Here is a 17,214-nt window from a genome sequence, read left to right on the forward strand (position 1 = left end):
AGAGAGGAAGGGCGGGGGGTGTGACTCTTCCTTTGAAGACTGGGGGTGGGAGATGAAAAGAAGAGGAAGCTCGCCTGTGGATTAGCCTTTGATATGACAATAGAAAGCCTGGTGAGCCACTGGTGAGACTTCACTTTCCTGTGAGCTGCGTAAGAGACTGGGACAACTGCTGTGCTGGCTATTCACTGCTCTTCCTGACTCCAGCTGTGCTCCCAGTACCTTTCTGTATTACCCGTGCACTTCTTCACGGCTGCTACCTTCCATACTGAACAAGATCTAGCCGGTAAGTCAGCTGGGGCATTTCAGTCTTATTGCTGGGGTCATATTTTATAACTCTCTGATCTAGAGATTGGTTTCCTTTCTTGTACAGGAGAATAGAAGGCGGGGGGGGGGAACGTTAGGGGAAGTGCTATTCTGTCACCAACTAATGAATTAGATTCTGCAGCTAGTTTGACTGAGGGTGAGAGAAAAAGTGTTTTTGTTTTGCCTGGAGTTATCCATTGCATTTAATTTACCAATGAAATGAGCTGTCTAAAATAAGAATGTATTTTATTAAGCGAGGGGAAAAGTCACATAAGACTGGTGGCTGAATAGTAAAAGAGGGGGCTTTGAGCGAAATGAGGGACACAAATAATATCTTTTAACAGAGAGAAAGCCGTGGTAGTCTATATATTATCAAAACAAAAAAGCAGTCCAGTAGCACTTTAAGGACTAACAAAATAATTTATTAGGTGATGAGCTTTCATGGGACAGACCCACTTCTTCTTCATCTTCATCTGAAGAAGTGGGTCTGTCCCACGAAAGCTCATCACCTAATAAATTATTTTGTTAGTCTTTAAAGTGCTACTGGACTGCTTTTTTGTTTTGATAATATATTCTAAGTATACTGCTTAGAAGTTTAGAGGTATGTGCATGTACCATATGCAATACACATACATACCCAGAGCTCATTTATCTCAGCCTGTTTAGTACACACACACCCTTTTCTCTCAATCTAGGTTACACATATCTAGGCACATTAATTACATATTAACTTATCTGATTTCCTGAATCCCCTTTTACCCAAATGATGTTAACTTCCCCATATCATTAGTGAAAATGAGAATTGAGCTGTGTATTAATCCATGTTTTCTGTATAAATACACACATACACCTGTTTGTGTTCTTTTTATGTAAGTAATTCAGCATTGGATAGCATAGAATTTATATATACCTCTTGTGTGTAGCTGTATTTTTATTAAGGGTTTCACCGGTAAGTAAGCATTAGTTAAACTTTGAACCTATTATAAATAAAAGCAATAAGAGCGTATCTCTTGAATGGCTGCCAGGTTTATAGTACTGCGTGTTCAAAATCAGGAGCTTTTCAAACAGACTTGATTTTTGCTTCATTTGGAAAACTCTTTGACACCAGTGATTTTTTTTTTACTCTAAAACTATATATATATTTTATTGTTTGTTTGAAAAGGTAAAATACTGAGCATATAATTGGGAGCTGTGTTAGTCTGTACCTTCACAAAAAGCAAGCAGTCCAACAATTTTGTTAGATAATGAGCTTTCACGAGTAAGACCCACTTCAGTTTGTGCCATTCTGGTCATGCTAAGGAGACAGAGCTCTATTTGCATGGCCATTTTGAAGTTTTTGGCTAGTGTAGACACGGCCCAGGTGTTGTATTAACCTATCAGGAAGGGCACCAATCTACCTGCTTATAAAAGAAAAAAAAGAGGTAATATATGGGGTGGCAGAAGAGTCTGAGAGCACACATGAATCAGAACATAGCATGGTGGGTTGTATTTTAGGTTTGTTGCCTTGAAAGTGTATCTTAATAGTGGAAAGGTAATAGGAAGCAGGTATCACATAACTTCAATTTTGGAGGCTCCCACAGCAGTTTGTGGTAAAACCAGAACAGGATAAATCTAGGGTTAGCTTCTGTGTTGCAGCGTGGCCTCTTTATGATGATTTGGGGGCATAAAGTGGGCAGAACAGACACAGAGATGGTAGACTCTGCTAACCTTTTGTCACTTCTGGTGGGGGTACACTTGGACATGTCAGGGGACTAAGCTATATTCCAACAAGTCTTAGTTACAGAATGGGTTTTGGGAGGGCTGTAGTGGTTCCAGCTGACCTCTTATGCCAGGCTGAGCTCTTAATACTTTCCCCCTACAAGTACATCTTTGAGAGGAATGGAGAATCTGGCTCCTGATGGGGATGATCATCCCCTTCCAGGTGTCCGATTTCTCAGTGCAGAAGTCTGGACCACAGAATATAATCAGTTTTGGGGCAGATAAAAATAGATGTGTGTTTAACAAAAAAAAAACAAAAAAAACAATAAAAATGGCATCTTTAGTGTAAAATCAGATTATTGTGATTTAAACTGGATTTTTGAATAGACATTAAATACAGGTTTATGTAAGCAAACAAAACACATACTTTTAAATTCAATTTGAAATCCATAACCTGTATTAAGGCCTGAGTTTATTAGAAATCTATTAAAATATATTAAACACAAAAATAATCTTAAGCAGCACATTTGTTGCCAAGTTTTAAAGAAAGTTAAATCACTGAATTGGTGGAAGTCACCTACTGGGAACCAGTTTGTTGAAGTATTACACTAGCTTTTGAGGGTATGTCCTCTTCTGCAGATTCCGAGAAAATATTTTAATTTGTTCTGTTTATTCAGTTCTTTCAGCACAATAACTAGTTCACTCAAAATAGTAACAAAGGTCTGCTGCTTTCTTTTGTTTTAGTTCACTCAGAGTTAAGAGACTGGCTTGGAACTGAAAAGGCAAGAAAGCTTGTTTTCTTCTTCCAATCCATGACTAAAACTTAGGTGCGAGAGGGTGAGTTCTATTTATGGAATCTTGAAGCACATAATAGGGATGTTAAATGCTAGGTTTAACCCATTAAATGGGGGAGGGCATAAGAGGCTGGGAAGGCCACACACACAAGCCTTTGTCTTGATTCCTGCACCCTCCTCACACCTCTGCCTTGAAGGACCTCAGCAATGGTGGCTAAATCTAGTACAGTATAACCTAAGTTTGCTGCATTACATCTGCAGTGGTCTTTCACCTCTCCTCTAAATATCTATAATACCTTTTGTTAATTTTCATATTTACAGAAGGGGAGTTCTTCCAAAATGACAGACAACCAGTCAGATATCGGGATTCAAATGTCAAGTACAAATGGCCTGCCCAGCAGACAACAGTCCTCTCAAGACCCATCAAGCTGCAAAAAAACCATTGTGACCTTTCACAACATCTGTTATAGAGTCAAAGTGAAGAGTGGTTTCATATGTTGTCGAAAAGTGGTTGATAAAGAAATTTTGAAAAATATCAAGTATGTATTTAAACTTCTCTTATAGAGTACATGTTCCTTTGATTTCCTTTCTCGAGTTAGGCTCAAATAAGGCACAGAGCCATGAACTCTTGTAAATAATGGTGTACTGAATTTTGTCAAGATTTCCAAAAACATGGGTGCTCAAAGTAGGTTCCCAAGTCCCTACTCAGGGACATAAAAAGATAACGTGAATACCAAAGGTCCTGCGTTTTTGAATTCCTATTGACTTAACTGGAAGCTGCTGGATGTTCAGCTCTTTTGCAAATCAGGTAATTTACTCAGCTGCCTACCTCTGAATGTAGAAGCATAACTTAAGGTATTTTGGAGAACCGTGGCCCTAGCTTTGACTTAAGACTCAGAACTTTGAAAGTAGCAAAGAGTGAGTATTATACAACTAGAAAATGCATGTGAGTTTCGGTGTCTACAATTTTATTGCACTGTTTGTTACACTTCTAGCTTTAAAATTGCCTGATATTACCCTTGCTGTCAAGGATCTCTTGTGCGGTGTTTGCCAGTTTCCAGTTAGATAAGACTGAACAATCTTGTCACGAAAACTAGTTGTATAACCTGCCATTCCGTTATGCAATTGTAGTTCAGTTCTCTAATTTCAGTTCCCAGAATGCACAAAAGCTTGGAGCTTTATGTGTAGTTCTCTTTTTCCCCTACATATCATATCCTAATACACCAAGACTCCCATGCTGCACACAGTGACTATATCCATCATATGTGACATTTTAAATCTTGATTCTCACAAGTTTTAATCCTCTAACTCCTTTCATTTAAGCCAAGTTATTCCACATTTGCAGTGATGTGAGAAGGGCATAGGCTCCTTAGACTTGTATCAAATCTAGACTTATTGTATGTTTCCCCATAAACAAGATGGGGGAAAAAAAAAGTCTTAATGTAGGTGACTGTAACTTCTCACTGACAAAAAAAAGAGAAAGAAAGAACAAATATAATGTGTCTAGGGAAGGGATAAGAGGTAGCACACAGAGACTCAGTCTGATATTTTATATCTAAATTGAAACACAAAAATCCTTCTCTCCTAAAAAAACGTTTGCCATGCTGTCTACGAGAACTGAGCTCAAAATCAGTTAAACAAATCCCTCAAATTATTATGATGTAGCCATGCCTTTACTGTGTAGCTTTGATATTTCTTTATTGTAACAACCACGAGCAAAGACTGATAAATGAAATAAAAACATGTCAGACAAACAATAAGCTACCTTTTATTGTTTATAATATAGAGTGTTGTAAATTAGAGATGGGCCTACAGGAAAACATAAGATCTAAACATTCCTGAGCTGTGGGACATTTAGATCCAGAACCAAGCATGGCAGCTGATTCCTGTTTCTGGCTGAACCAAACGCCAAGACTTGGACATCGTTGGTAGTAATGCTAAAGTGCAAGATGATCACAAAATCTGTTTTGGGAGGTGCTGATCAGACTTCCAAACCATGTGACCAGTCCAATGGCTTCAATGCTGGTCATGTTTGACTTTTCCAAGACTCTAGTATTCGTGTGCTTATCTTCCCAACAAATATTTAGGAGTCTTCTGAGGCAGCATTGATGATATTGTTCAGGTGCCTTCAAATGATGCTTGTATGTTGTCCAGGTTTCACGTGCATATAGTAGCATTGTGTACCATGAAGTGGTTGTTCCAAGGAGCTTTGTCTTGGGATAGATATCCCAGTTCTTGAAGACCCTTTGTCTCAGGTGGGCGAAAGCAGACCTTGCGTGGCTCAGACAAGGCTGGATTTCAACTCCAATATGAACTTTAGCAGAAAGATGACTTCCAAGGTATAGAAAGTGCTCCACATTTTCCAGCAGTTCTCCATTTCCTTCAATAGAAGTTATATGAGATTCCCCTTGATGAAGGTTGGTGGAGCACCTTGGTCTTTGATGCTCAGTGTGAGGCCAAGATTCTCATGTGCTGCAGCGAAGGCACTTAAGATGGTCTGAAGGGCTGTGGGGGAGACAGCAACAATCATATTGTTATCCGCATACTGGAAATCCATGATCGAGGTTATGGAGGTCTTCGTTTTAGCCTTCAGTCTCCTGAGATTGTCTATAGAATGAACAGGAAGCTTTTCAATCTTCACAGCATCTGGAAGCTTGCCATCAGTGAGGTGAAGGGTCATGGTGATGATGCAGAACAGTGATGGGGCAATGACACGGCCTTGCTTGACTCCCATTTTGACCTCAAAGGGGTAGTTTTGGGATCCATTGTTGCTCAACGCTGTGGCAGTCATGTTCTCGTGAAGCAGTCTTAAAATGCTAATGAATTTTTTGGGGGCAGTTGATCTTTGTGAGGCTGGTCCACAGGGCGCTACAATTGACTGAGTCGAATGCTTTCCGAATTGGAGGAAGGACAGAGGAGTTTTAGGGGCCAGCAGAAGCCATATATGGACATGCTGAAGACACACATGAAAGTGCAGCATCGGTGTCTACATGTGGGAGAACCTTCCCCAAGACCATTGGAGAATAGTAACCCGTGAGGGGGTGGCACAATTTTGAGAGGTCCCACGACAGTGCAGATGAGGAGAGGCGGAGAAGAAGAAAGAGAATCAAAAACTGTGGTGGGGCTCCCCAATAGCTACCCGCACCTGCCTCTTCAGTGATAATATCTGTGGCTCCAGGACTGGGCTGATCAGCCATCAATGGACTCAAACAGGAGGGTGACGTGAAGACATCCTACTCATTATCGAGTGACCATCAAGAGAAAGAGATGATCACGGTTTGTAACCAGGTTTCTGAAAGCCTACTCACCCTTATCTGTGTCAGTTTCTCATGAATATCAATTTTAATACTGTTCTTATTTGTAAATGATCTAGGTGATGGGATTGTCATACGTAACACATTTATTTCAGATCCTGTAGTCCTTTCTTCTACTGACATCAATGACAGACTTGCCTGAATAAAAATTGAAAGATCCTTCTTGTGTTCAGTAGCCACATAGTCAACAGGATCTTAGTCATAATGGACATCTTTACTAATGACTCAAAAATTATTTTGGCTTTTAACTTTATGCCATTTAATTATAACTTGTCATTGCTCTGAGGTTCTTGGAATTAACATTTTATCCAATAGTTAGCTGGCAAGACAATATTAAATATCTTTGACATTTCCCAGGGCAGACTGAGTCAGGTCATACAGATTTCCTCTCGTGATTGGTGGGTCTTTGTATTAGTTATTTGCAATTAGACCACAATTACTTTAATGATTCCCGTGGTGCATTCTAAAGACTTGGAAGGTTTGCCAAATATGGGTTTCTAAGAGGAATCAGGTGGTGATGATTTCTTACGTTGTGTGTTGTGTTTTGGAAGTTTTGCAGATATTTTGAATCATAACATTGAATAATAATAAAATTGCTAACAGTTAGTGAATAAAACACAGATAAGTGTCTGTAAAAATCTTATTAACAGGTATTATTCTTCCTGGGATGAAAGTGACAGTTTGCTTTTCCATAGAAGTTCTCTGTTATGCAAGAAAATTGGCTTTTTAAAATTGGTTTTTAAAGCGTGGAACATGCTTCTGTTGGACAATCCCCTCAGTCATCTCTGCCCAATTATGACTGAGAACATTCAGAGGTGTCTTCCATTTTAATTCCCCCCCAGCCCCGGTCCCTGAGTAGGACTCCTTGCTGCATTCTTTGCCTTTAACGCTTTTTGTTGACTGTTTTAATATAACTTCATTATCTAATATCTGTATTTTAACTGGTTAAGCATAACCTCTGGATGTTTTGCTAGGGAACGGGGGTAGAGGGAAATGGTGCCTAATGAAAAAAACCAACTATAATTGATTGCAGAAAGGAGTGACTAGAATCCAATGGCACTGGGCAAGAAATAGAGATCAGGCACTGCAGAACGTTCTGATTCACAATTAATAATTTCAAAGGGAAATATCAATTGTGAGTGAGCCCTCTGTCTGTGTCTGCTGCTTCAGACATTAATAATGTTTATATGAATCAGTCATATACATCCCAGAGTGGAGTTTCTTACCCGATCAAAAAAACCTGTTTACTTGTGTGTTATTGAGAGAGCTGTCTCCAAACCAAAATGACTGCTAACCCAAATACATACTTAATACCATTTCCTTCTGTCTGCTGAGCTAAGATAGTTCTTTGCATCTGATGTACAGTCCTCAGGACAGCTTTCCAAGTATTTCTTTAAATACAGGTAACCTTTCTACATGACAAATGCCTCCCTTACAAGGGGATGGCCAGAGAACCATTCTTGCTAAAGCTGCATATATTCTATACTAAGCTTGTGGACATCAACATACGTCTTGCTGTTGTTTGGCAATTATAGTTTCTGGGTTGTACTTTTTAGTTAACAATATGGGCTATATCTTTTTTTATTTGAAGTTAGCCATGTAACCTAAACAGGGGTCAAGTCATGATTTTATGTAACCAACTAGCTTCACTAGACCCAAAAGGATTTGATTCAAAAGACCTTTTTTTGCAATTAGCAGAACTAGCCTGTAATTGAAAAAATAAATGTGAAAACTCTTGGTTTTGTCTTACAGTGGGGTTATGAGACCAGGACTGAATGCAATTCTGGGACCCACTGGCAGTGGCAAATCTTCGTAAGTTCTGAAACAATGAAAGGATCTGAATATACATATATAAAATATTTGTGAAAACTCTAAGGGCAAGATTTTTACCTTAATTCCACCAGAGTAAATCCAGAATAATTCTATGGATTTCAGAACACAGTTTGACCCGAAGTTGAAATTTTATTTGAAAGCAACCAAAAAAAAGACAATTTTACTAATTTATTTACTCATTTATTACATTTTTTTAGTAAACAGTTTCCTGATATGTTCCTCTTATGTATCAATCTGCAGTACATTGGGAGGCATATTTTACTGAAAGGAGATAATTCTGATCTTTGAAGAGATTTTGAAATATGCTCTATAGTTGCAAATTGTCAGCATGGGAAAACTTGTGCACAGTGGGCTAGATACTGTGTAGTGTATTTGTCTACCAGATTTGCCCTTCACTGGTCCCAACTCCTACAGTTTGGTGAAAATGTACACTTAGAGCTCTTTAAGGTGATGAACTTTTCTTCTTCTAGGCTGTTGGATATCTTAGCTGCAAGGAAAGATCCTCGTGGACTGTCTGGGGATGTTTTGATAAATGGAGCTCCTCAGCCTGCCAACTTTAAATGTATCTCTGGATATGTAGTACAAGTAAGCCAGCATGCAGTGACTATAATCTGCCTGTGTCATTTTAACAGCTGGGACCAAGTGTAACAAAATTGTCCAATATCTGTTAACTGTAAAAGTGACTTGTCAAAAATGATCCAGGATATAGTTTAGAAACATCACAAATATAGTTTAAAATGTAAATGGTATAAACTGATTTCCATGCCTGAGATTATTCCCCAAGCTTCTGCATGCAGTGGGGAGGTGGGTCTTCCCCACCCATACAGAATGTTTCTTTTGCTACTTGTTCCTTCTGCTCCTCCTGTGGAGCTCCACTGTGGTCGAGGGCTGGAGCTTACACCCTCTACTGCACCTTTCACTGCAGAATACCTGGAAATCCATGGAAAACTTTAGCTAGGTTGGAATTGCTTATGTGCCTCTGACTGCTACTGTGCATCTTCCAGGAGACCCATTCAATAGCAGCACAGTTCCTGTTGGTGTATAACTACCAAAGGTGAGCAGGGCCATTTGAACAGCAATCATCCATGTCAGTCGTCATCTGTTTTCATATGGAAAGATGCTCCATTCTTGTAGATCCCTTTGATCTATAGAGGTTTAAGGGGAAACAGCCTCTAAAAGCCACAGATCTCCTTAAGCCCCTCCCACTATAGGGGAACATCTCCAGAAAAACTGTGAGGTGAGTCTCACTGAGTTTTCTCCCCTCCCTTATATCTTGTGGGTGTAGTTATGAGAGCAAGCGATCTAGCTCTGTTATAATTTATTTGCTATCATAGCATGTGTCTACATCTCGGATTTTGAAGTTTTGACAGGTGTTTATGTATTCTGAGTTGATCTTTGCTTAGCATTACTTTCTGAAACAGGTCAGAATCCTAACTCATATGGAGATCTGAGCCTACAAGAACAGATCAGAAAAATGCATCTAAAAGTATAGGATTTTCTCTTCCCTGCCAGCTGGGTGGGAATGGTTCTTGAGAAACACCACTGAAAAGTTTGAAGTTAGGCACTACATCAAAGTAGCCAGCAGAGAGTCTACAAACGTTTTTCCCTTACTTCGAAGTTAACTTCGAAGTAGGGAGCCCAACTTCAAAAATCTTACTCCATTCCTGGGAATGTTGTAATGCCCTACTTTAAAGTTTAACTTTGAAGTAGGGTGTGTGTAGATGCTCAACTTTGAAGTTGCTTACTTCGAAATAAGCAACTTCAAAGTTATTTTTGTGTGTAGATAGAGCCGTAGAACAATATTCAATTCTGCAATTTTCACTGTCATTCTTTGTTACCTGGCTGCTGTTCTCCCAGGAAAGGGAGAGCATGACATCTCTCATGTGTTGGAGAGATCCTTTGGTGCCACTCACAGGAGCCTTATGTTAAAATTCTGTCACCAAATGGAAAGGAAGTGTTGGATTATTTCCCTACCCTTGATAGAAACCGTTTCTTTCTGGATCATGGCCAGACCTGATTTTGCCATTGTGGGGGATCATAAAAAATGACAGCAGGGCATTTTTCCCCTTTACAACTAACCAGATTTTTCCAAATGGGTTGGTATTTTCAAAAATTGTTCCCTCAGCCTCCTCTGCAATGTCACCACACCACAGACAAAGACTGGACACAGCTCTACACTACCACACTCTAAACTGTTGTCTGTCCAAACATCATATAAAAGTCATTCCCTTTATAAGCCATTAACAAAGCCCACATAAAAATTCCCCGTTACTTTTCTCAGAACAAACCAAGACAACCCTATTCCTCACATCCCTAATCTACCTTCCCAAACTACCCTCCTCCTCTTCCAACTAATATACATAGCAGCTGAGGTTGATAGGCAAAGGAGCTCAGTTGCATCTGCTTCTCAGCTGTCTTTACTCATTCTCTGATTCCAAATCTCCAAAACTCTGATAGAAAAAGAATGATTTGTGCCTCAGCTGTACCAGTGCAACATCAGCTCAAGTGTCCGGAGACCTTGCTGGACAATAAACTTCAGAGGACAGTGCTTCCTAAGGAACACTGGCTCTTGACAAGTGTATAGCCAAAGGAACTGAAGGCTTGATTATTGATTTGTGTGGATGGATCACTGTGAATCAGTCCCTTTTATCCTTTCTAAGGATGACATTTTTGTTTTTAATTTCAATGATGTCAAATGCTGACTGACATGATTTTTCACTTGAGCTATTTGAAGTTGTTCTGAACTTATAAAGTGACTATCTGTAAATTGTTTGTTTTCTCTGTTCATCCTGTTTCTCTCTGCCTTTCCTCTCTTTTTCTCTCTGTTCGCTTCACACGTAGCATCTTCCTTTTTTTTCTCTTTCAAATTCAAAATGTATTTGGCACCAAGTTTCCTACTCCATTAATACTGATTTGGCCCTTGAGTCCCTGCTTCTTGCGTGGTGCTTTTTTTAAGCTACTGATTTATCTAAGAAAGATAAAATGCAGGTAGGAATTGCATAAATTGTCAGAGGCACCTGAAGTCAGAGTAGAGCATCGAGAAGCAATGATACATCATGTTTAGTTAAATAAATGCTGCTCCATGGGAGATAGTAAACGTGAATGTACTCACAGGCAGCTCCAGTTTGCTTTGCTTTGTTGATTATCCTTATCCCTACATGCTGCCCATGTAATACGTATTTATCAATAAGAAGTATTTATATCCATTACATAGAGAAACAAACTAAAACAGGAAGGCCAGGAACTTGCCTGAGACCACTTAGCCAACACCATGTTGCTAAATCCCACAAAGTGCTGACCACGGTGACCCTGATCCAGCAAAACAATTAAACATGCACATTTATTTTTTTATGCATGTGAATGTTCATACTTGAAATAAACAAAGGCTAATTTCATTGGCACCACAGTGCTCAGCATGGGTCAGTATCTAGCGCTGGTATATTCAAACTCAGTGGTTCCTTACTCTCTCCAGATTGACCTCAGTCCTCTTGACCATGCTGCCCAACCCCTGCTCTGGTAAGCTCAAGATGGGATTCCATTTAAATCAACTGTCTCATAGTCCTCCATGGAGCTGTTTTCTCAATATTTCTGCACTTGTTAGTTTTCACTTAGCTGAGGTCTACAGTTACCACATTTCCAAACCATGTTCTCAGATATCTGGAGACAGATTTTATTCACAATTATAGAAAGAACTCCCTCTAGATACAGGTTCTGCAGAATGCTGAGCACCGTCAACCTCTATCAAAAGCAGTAGGAGTTGAGGGCACTCTGTTTCACACAGGAGGTGTTCAGCACCTGGGCAGGACCAAATCCAGAAATGTTTTGTTGACCAATTTCAACTGTATTAAGAAAAATCTGGATTTGAATTTCTGTTGTGTTGCCAACTGTTTTGCAAAACACTCTGGACAGGGAGACACATGAAAAGCATGAATGCATGCATGAAATGATTATTTTTACAATTTGATACGTGAAGGAGAGTCCCTTGTTTGTGCAATTTTTGGCAACATGCAGAGAGACTAGGACTGAAAACAAACATTTGATGTGCTGTTCAGGTTGTGAAGAGCCATCCTGTCTGAGTCTGGCATCTGTCCTTGCCAAACAAATGCACTCTCTGCATGTAGAGTCCACACAGAAGATGCATATGCAAGTTCTGGAAGAGGAATGGTGAAGCCTGGAAAGAATATTAATTACATAATTTTGTTCACTTAGGATGATATAGTAATGGGAACCTTGACAGTGAGAGAAAATTTCCAGTTCTCAGCAGCACTCCGTCTCCCCACATCTGTGAAGGAACAGGAAAAGAAGGAACGAATTGACCAAATCATCAAGGAACTGGGTTTGACCAAAGTGGCAGATTCCAAGGTAATAAGTGTGCAAACTATCATAAATAGTATGGTGCCTAATGTGGCCAGAAGTCACCAGGCTGGGTGTGTAACAGATAACTTGCTCAAAATATGAGTCAACAGTGTAATGCTGTTGCAAAAAAAGCAAACATGATTCTGGGATGCATTAACAGATGTGTTGTGAGCAAGACAACACATTCTTATACAAAATGGATCTGCTTTAGCAGTATTTTAATTTAATTATTCTAATAAACCCAACACAGCTGTCTGTATCAAAGAAGAAAAAGACTTGTTACTTCTGTGTCTATTTTTAAATTAGCAGACACAGGGCAGTGGTTACCAGGAGGATGAAAGCAGGTGACCTGAGTGGCAAGACTGTCAAGAGGAAACTTAGATTCTAGAGTGAAAACTTGTAATTTTTTGTCTGAAATTTCTGATTTAAACTATTCAGTTACAGAATGTGAATCCCTGAATCCATGGTCACCAGCCAGAATTCTCCCAGATAATATGTAACGTGTATTGGATGTGCTGTGCTTGAATTCTTCCAACTTGGCTAACATGAAATAAGCTATTTGTTTTTGTACTAGGTTGGCACCCAGTTCATTCGTGGCATATCTGGAGGAGAAAGAAAACGGACGAATATTGGGATGGAACTCATTACTGACCCTTCAGTCTTGTTCTTAGACGAACCAACTACTGGGTTGGATTCCAGCACTGCTGATGCAGTGTTGCTGCTCCTAAAAAGGTGACTAAAATGGAATCACTCCGGGGGTGGGGAACACCTTTGACAGAGATGTACTCAATAGATACACAATTAAAAAGATTAATTTGCAGTTCCTATATTGCTGGGCTTGTTTGATTCTTTTTGTACCTTACATTGGATGCTCCAACATGTTGAACTGTGTTTATTTACTGATTCGTATTAGAATTTGAAGGACGAGAACTCCACAAGGAGCTCAAATATTTGATACCTCTGCTTTTTTTACACTTACATTCAGGATGTCAAGGCAGGGGAAAACAATAATCTTTTCCATCCATCAGCCTCGGTACTCCATATTCAGATTGTTTGATAACCTGACATTACTGGCTGAAGGAAGAATACTGTACCATGGCCCTGCTCAGAATGCCATTGACTACTTCAGTTCTATTGGTGAGCTTTCTTCTGGGGCTTTAGTCACAATTGTGGACACTGAATAGAACATGCTTAAAATGCAGCATGTTTAAAGCACTGCTTTAGAAAGTGATTCCGGAAAAATGACCCTTGACTCATAGGATTCAGTACTTAATATGTCTCACTGTTTCTCATAACCAAATATAAAGAATTGCTTTTTAATGTAACAGTAACATGAATGCAAAGTTGCAGATGAAAAAGCAAGCACTCAAAAATCAAGAAATGCAGAATTAAGGGTGAAGGCTGTGCCTTAACTTTTATCCTTTGTGCTTATTACTAATTTCTTTAAAAGCAAAGGATAATAATGCACATTGTAGCACAGCACGTAGCTTCTGTTTTGATATGAGAATTGTACATCGAAGCCCTGATTCAGTAAAGCACGTAGGTACATGCCTAACTTTAAGTGTATATTCAAATGAATAGGGATTGATTTACTTGTGAAATTCAGCGATGTTTAATAGTTCGCTAACCTGGAGCTAAAGTATTCTGACGGTATAGCCCAATGTGGCAGTCTTTACATGGGCAAAATTCTCAGTGATGCCAAAATTGGTTTTGTCTCAGTATTGGTTATATTATGAGACCCATAATGCTCAACTGCCAAACAAAATGTGCGTGTTATTTACCTGAAGTGGAAATGCAGAACACTGGCAAGTATAGGGTTCTGACACTTGAAGTGTTTCTCCTCGTCTTTAGTCACTATACCCATAAGCTACATCTACATTACAGAGATCTGTTGACTGATGTTACTGTTAGAAGAGATCTTCTGTGGACAGATCACATCCACAAACAAAAGCAGATTGAAAAAGCAATCCACTCTGTCAACAGAGAGTGGCCAGACTCCCCGCCCTCTCTCAACAGACCAGGCAACCAGAAGCTCAACAAACAGGGATGCCTGGTGAACAGGAAGCTCTTTCTATCTACAGAGGGTCCCCTACAGCATCTACGTGGCTTTTTTGTTGACAGACTGTCGACAAAATGCATTTTGTGTGTAGATGCTCCAAGTTTTGTCGACAAAACTGTCTAGTGCAGACATAGCCATAGTTCAGTAAATCCAAATGATTAAAACTGCCATAAGGAGAAGTAGCAAAATGACTTCTCATTGTCTTTTAGTACCAGCTCAAGAGTCAAAATACAATTAGCAACAACAGATATACAGTTGGAATTTGGAAGGGCTCGTTTGTTAGTTTTCTCTCTGCATATTTTGAGCTTTTACTGACTTCCTCTTTATGGCAGCTTTGACAGGTTTACTTGCAATATCCTTACTCGGGCTGAGTAGTGGTTTGGGGCCATTTGGACCACACAGTGGTTCAAGTTACTGCTTCTCAGCATAAATAAGGGTATCAGTTTTGTCCATGGTATATTACCTCAAGTGTTTTCCAATACATTTTACCATCTGTGGAACAACTAATAGTGTTTCTTTGTAGGTTATGAATGTGAGCCATACAACAATCCTGCTGATTTTTTCCTGGATGTCATTAATGGAGACTCAACAGCTGTGGCATCAAACAATGCTGACAGTGTTGACCTAGGTATGAAATTGAAGCTCTTCATAGAGTTAGCTGATTTTCAGGGTAACAAAATGTGTTTTGGATTTATCAACTCTGTCATGAAAAATATCACTTTCAGGTGCATCAGGTTAACAGTATTAGTTTCTTCCATGTGTAAATTCAAGAGTTACTTGGACACCCATAGTATCATACTGTAGAAGATCTTGTTCCTCTTGTATTTTTTCCACCATGAAATTTCCCTTTGTAAAGCCATCTCATTATGACTACCATTAAATTACTTGTGTGCATCATTTGATATCCATGCTGTTCCATGAAAGGCAGTAATTACGTGTAGCTCTTCCCCCAAAACAGTAGTGACTGCTCTACAAATGAATTAAATAGCAAAATTCCCATTGTCTTTCATGTAAGCCAAATTTGATGTCAAACTGTGATACGGTACTGCCAAAAAACAAACTTCAGCATCTGAGATCTTGAGAAATCTCCACCTCCCTGTAATTCTTCATCGTTCTAATCATGAATTGTTCAGAAGATTTATTTATATATTGAGTCTTTCACACATGGGAGATTTGAAAAACTATGAAATTAATGCAATGCTTTCAAAAAGACAGAACTGATTTGCATATATCGCTGTAAATTCTATTGTCTCTGGGACTTACAGGGGTGCACAGTGTATCTCATACTTTTGGACTGAATGAAATGGATCAATTTAATTAAATAAGAGAGACTAATTGCTACCTCCTCGATTAGTAACAAAAAACTCTAGGGGACGTGATTGCTGGGGAATTATTTTTTTTCTGTGAATTCAATAAAAGGTAACCAAGTATTTTTTCTCTTTAACCTAACCTGAAGATAACATTGAAGAAAACATCACCTGCGATAAGACGTTGGCACAGAAATTAGCAGAACTCTATTCCAGTTCCACCTACTACAGAGAAACAGAAGCAGTATTAAAGAGCATTTCTTTGGAGAATAAAAAGAAAGTGAACACAATGTTCAGCAAAATTACATATACCACTTCATTCTTCCATCAGCTCAAGTGGATTTCCAAACGTACATTTAAAAACTTGATAGGCAACCCTCAAGCCTCCGTAGCACAGGTAAACAGTTGTTGAGTCTGATTTGATTTAAACCATTCCTATCTGAAGATGAATTAGGCACAATTTTGCACCTGGAAATTATTGGGCCTAAATTTGCATCTAAAATAGAAGTCAGTGACTGAAAATCTGAGTCATAAAACGATTGGCTAAATGATCCTGAATAATGAACATGACAGGGACGTTCAAGAACGTATTAAGTTACATTTCCCATTATTTTAGGTGTGAGGCGAATCAGGTTCCAGACACCTAATATAATGGTAAATGTAAGTTAAACTTATCTGATTCTCCTTAGACATATGTAATCGAGGGCACAGTTCTGTCACGCTGACTCACAATAAGCAGGTATTCTATCCTGCAAGTAGTCCCAGGTACCCCCACCATACTGCATTGAAATTCTGGATCTCACCTCTAAGTTGTGCATTATGCAATGCATGTATATGCTAGGCTCTGACCCACTAAATTCTGTTGTTTTGTCCCTAAAGGGAAGAAATATAGCCAGTCTTGTACAATTAATTAGCTCGCAACATGTTCTAGTAACTGAGTCAAAGACAGAGATGATTTCATGGTTTAATATATATATATGCAACTTCACGTAATGTTGATGGCTTCCCTGAGGACCATGACGTGTTATGTAAAATGTGCAATGCAAAAACAAACAGTTTGGTTGTATTGTGTCATAGCAGGAAGCATATTCAAAGTGCAGAGTTAGCAGGGCCTTTTTTAACATTGCATTATTGGAAATTCAGCCCAGTATTATGTTCCTGGATTTTTTTAAAATCTACAAATTGCCTTTAAATAATTTGTTGGTTTCTTCTGGGAAATAAGGTATTAGGAAATAGCATTTATAGGCCAGATCCTGAGGTCCCTACTCCAACACCATTCCCATTTGAATTTTGTCTGAGTAATACAAGAGGGGATCCAACCCATAAAAATGTTGTTATAAATTGTCTGGGTTAAGGAAAAAAAAAACTTGAGTAAAATAATATCAATAGCAAAAGGAAATGTGTTCAGAAACCCTCAAGTTAAAAGGCTTTTTATGTGTATATCTGTGTATTGATGGTATGGCTATCTCAAATAACTGCGCTGCAAAAGCTTGACCTTGTGACAAGAATTATGCCCACAAGAGCTTTATAATACTCCAGGGTTAATAGTG

At 39.0% G+C, this 17,214-nt stretch overlaps 1 protein-coding gene across 1 annotated transcript in view; it reads left to right on the top strand.

Moving 5' to 3' along the window:
* The first annotated feature begins 3,134 nt into the window (after positions 1–3,134).
* The window catches only part of LOC142012803 (broad substrate specificity ATP-binding cassette transporter ABCG2-like), a 30,333-nt gene continuing 16,253 nt past the window's right edge, over positions 3,135–17,214 (top strand). Inside the window, exons 1-8 of the mRNA XM_074993643.1 lie at positions 3,135–3,334; positions 7,862–7,921; positions 8,413–8,527; positions 12,152–12,304; positions 12,873–13,030; positions 13,284–13,435; positions 14,881–14,985; positions 15,814–16,061. Of these exons, the coding sequence (XP_074849744.1) occupies positions 3,135–3,334; positions 7,862–7,921; positions 8,413–8,527; positions 12,152–12,304; positions 12,873–13,030; positions 13,284–13,435; positions 14,881–14,985; positions 15,814–16,061 (1,191 nt within the window). The remainder of the gene's footprint in view (positions 3,335–7,861; positions 7,922–8,412; positions 8,528–12,151; positions 12,305–12,872; positions 13,031–13,283; positions 13,436–14,880; positions 14,986–15,813; positions 16,062–17,214) is intronic.

The sequence above is a fragment of the Carettochelys insculpta genome, chromosome 4 (genome assembly GCF_033958435.1).
Source record: "Carettochelys insculpta isolate YL-2023 chromosome 4, ASM3395843v1, whole genome shotgun sequence".
In the NCBI taxonomy this organism is placed as follows: domain Eukaryota; kingdom Metazoa; phylum Chordata; order Testudines; family Carettochelyidae; genus Carettochelys; species Carettochelys insculpta.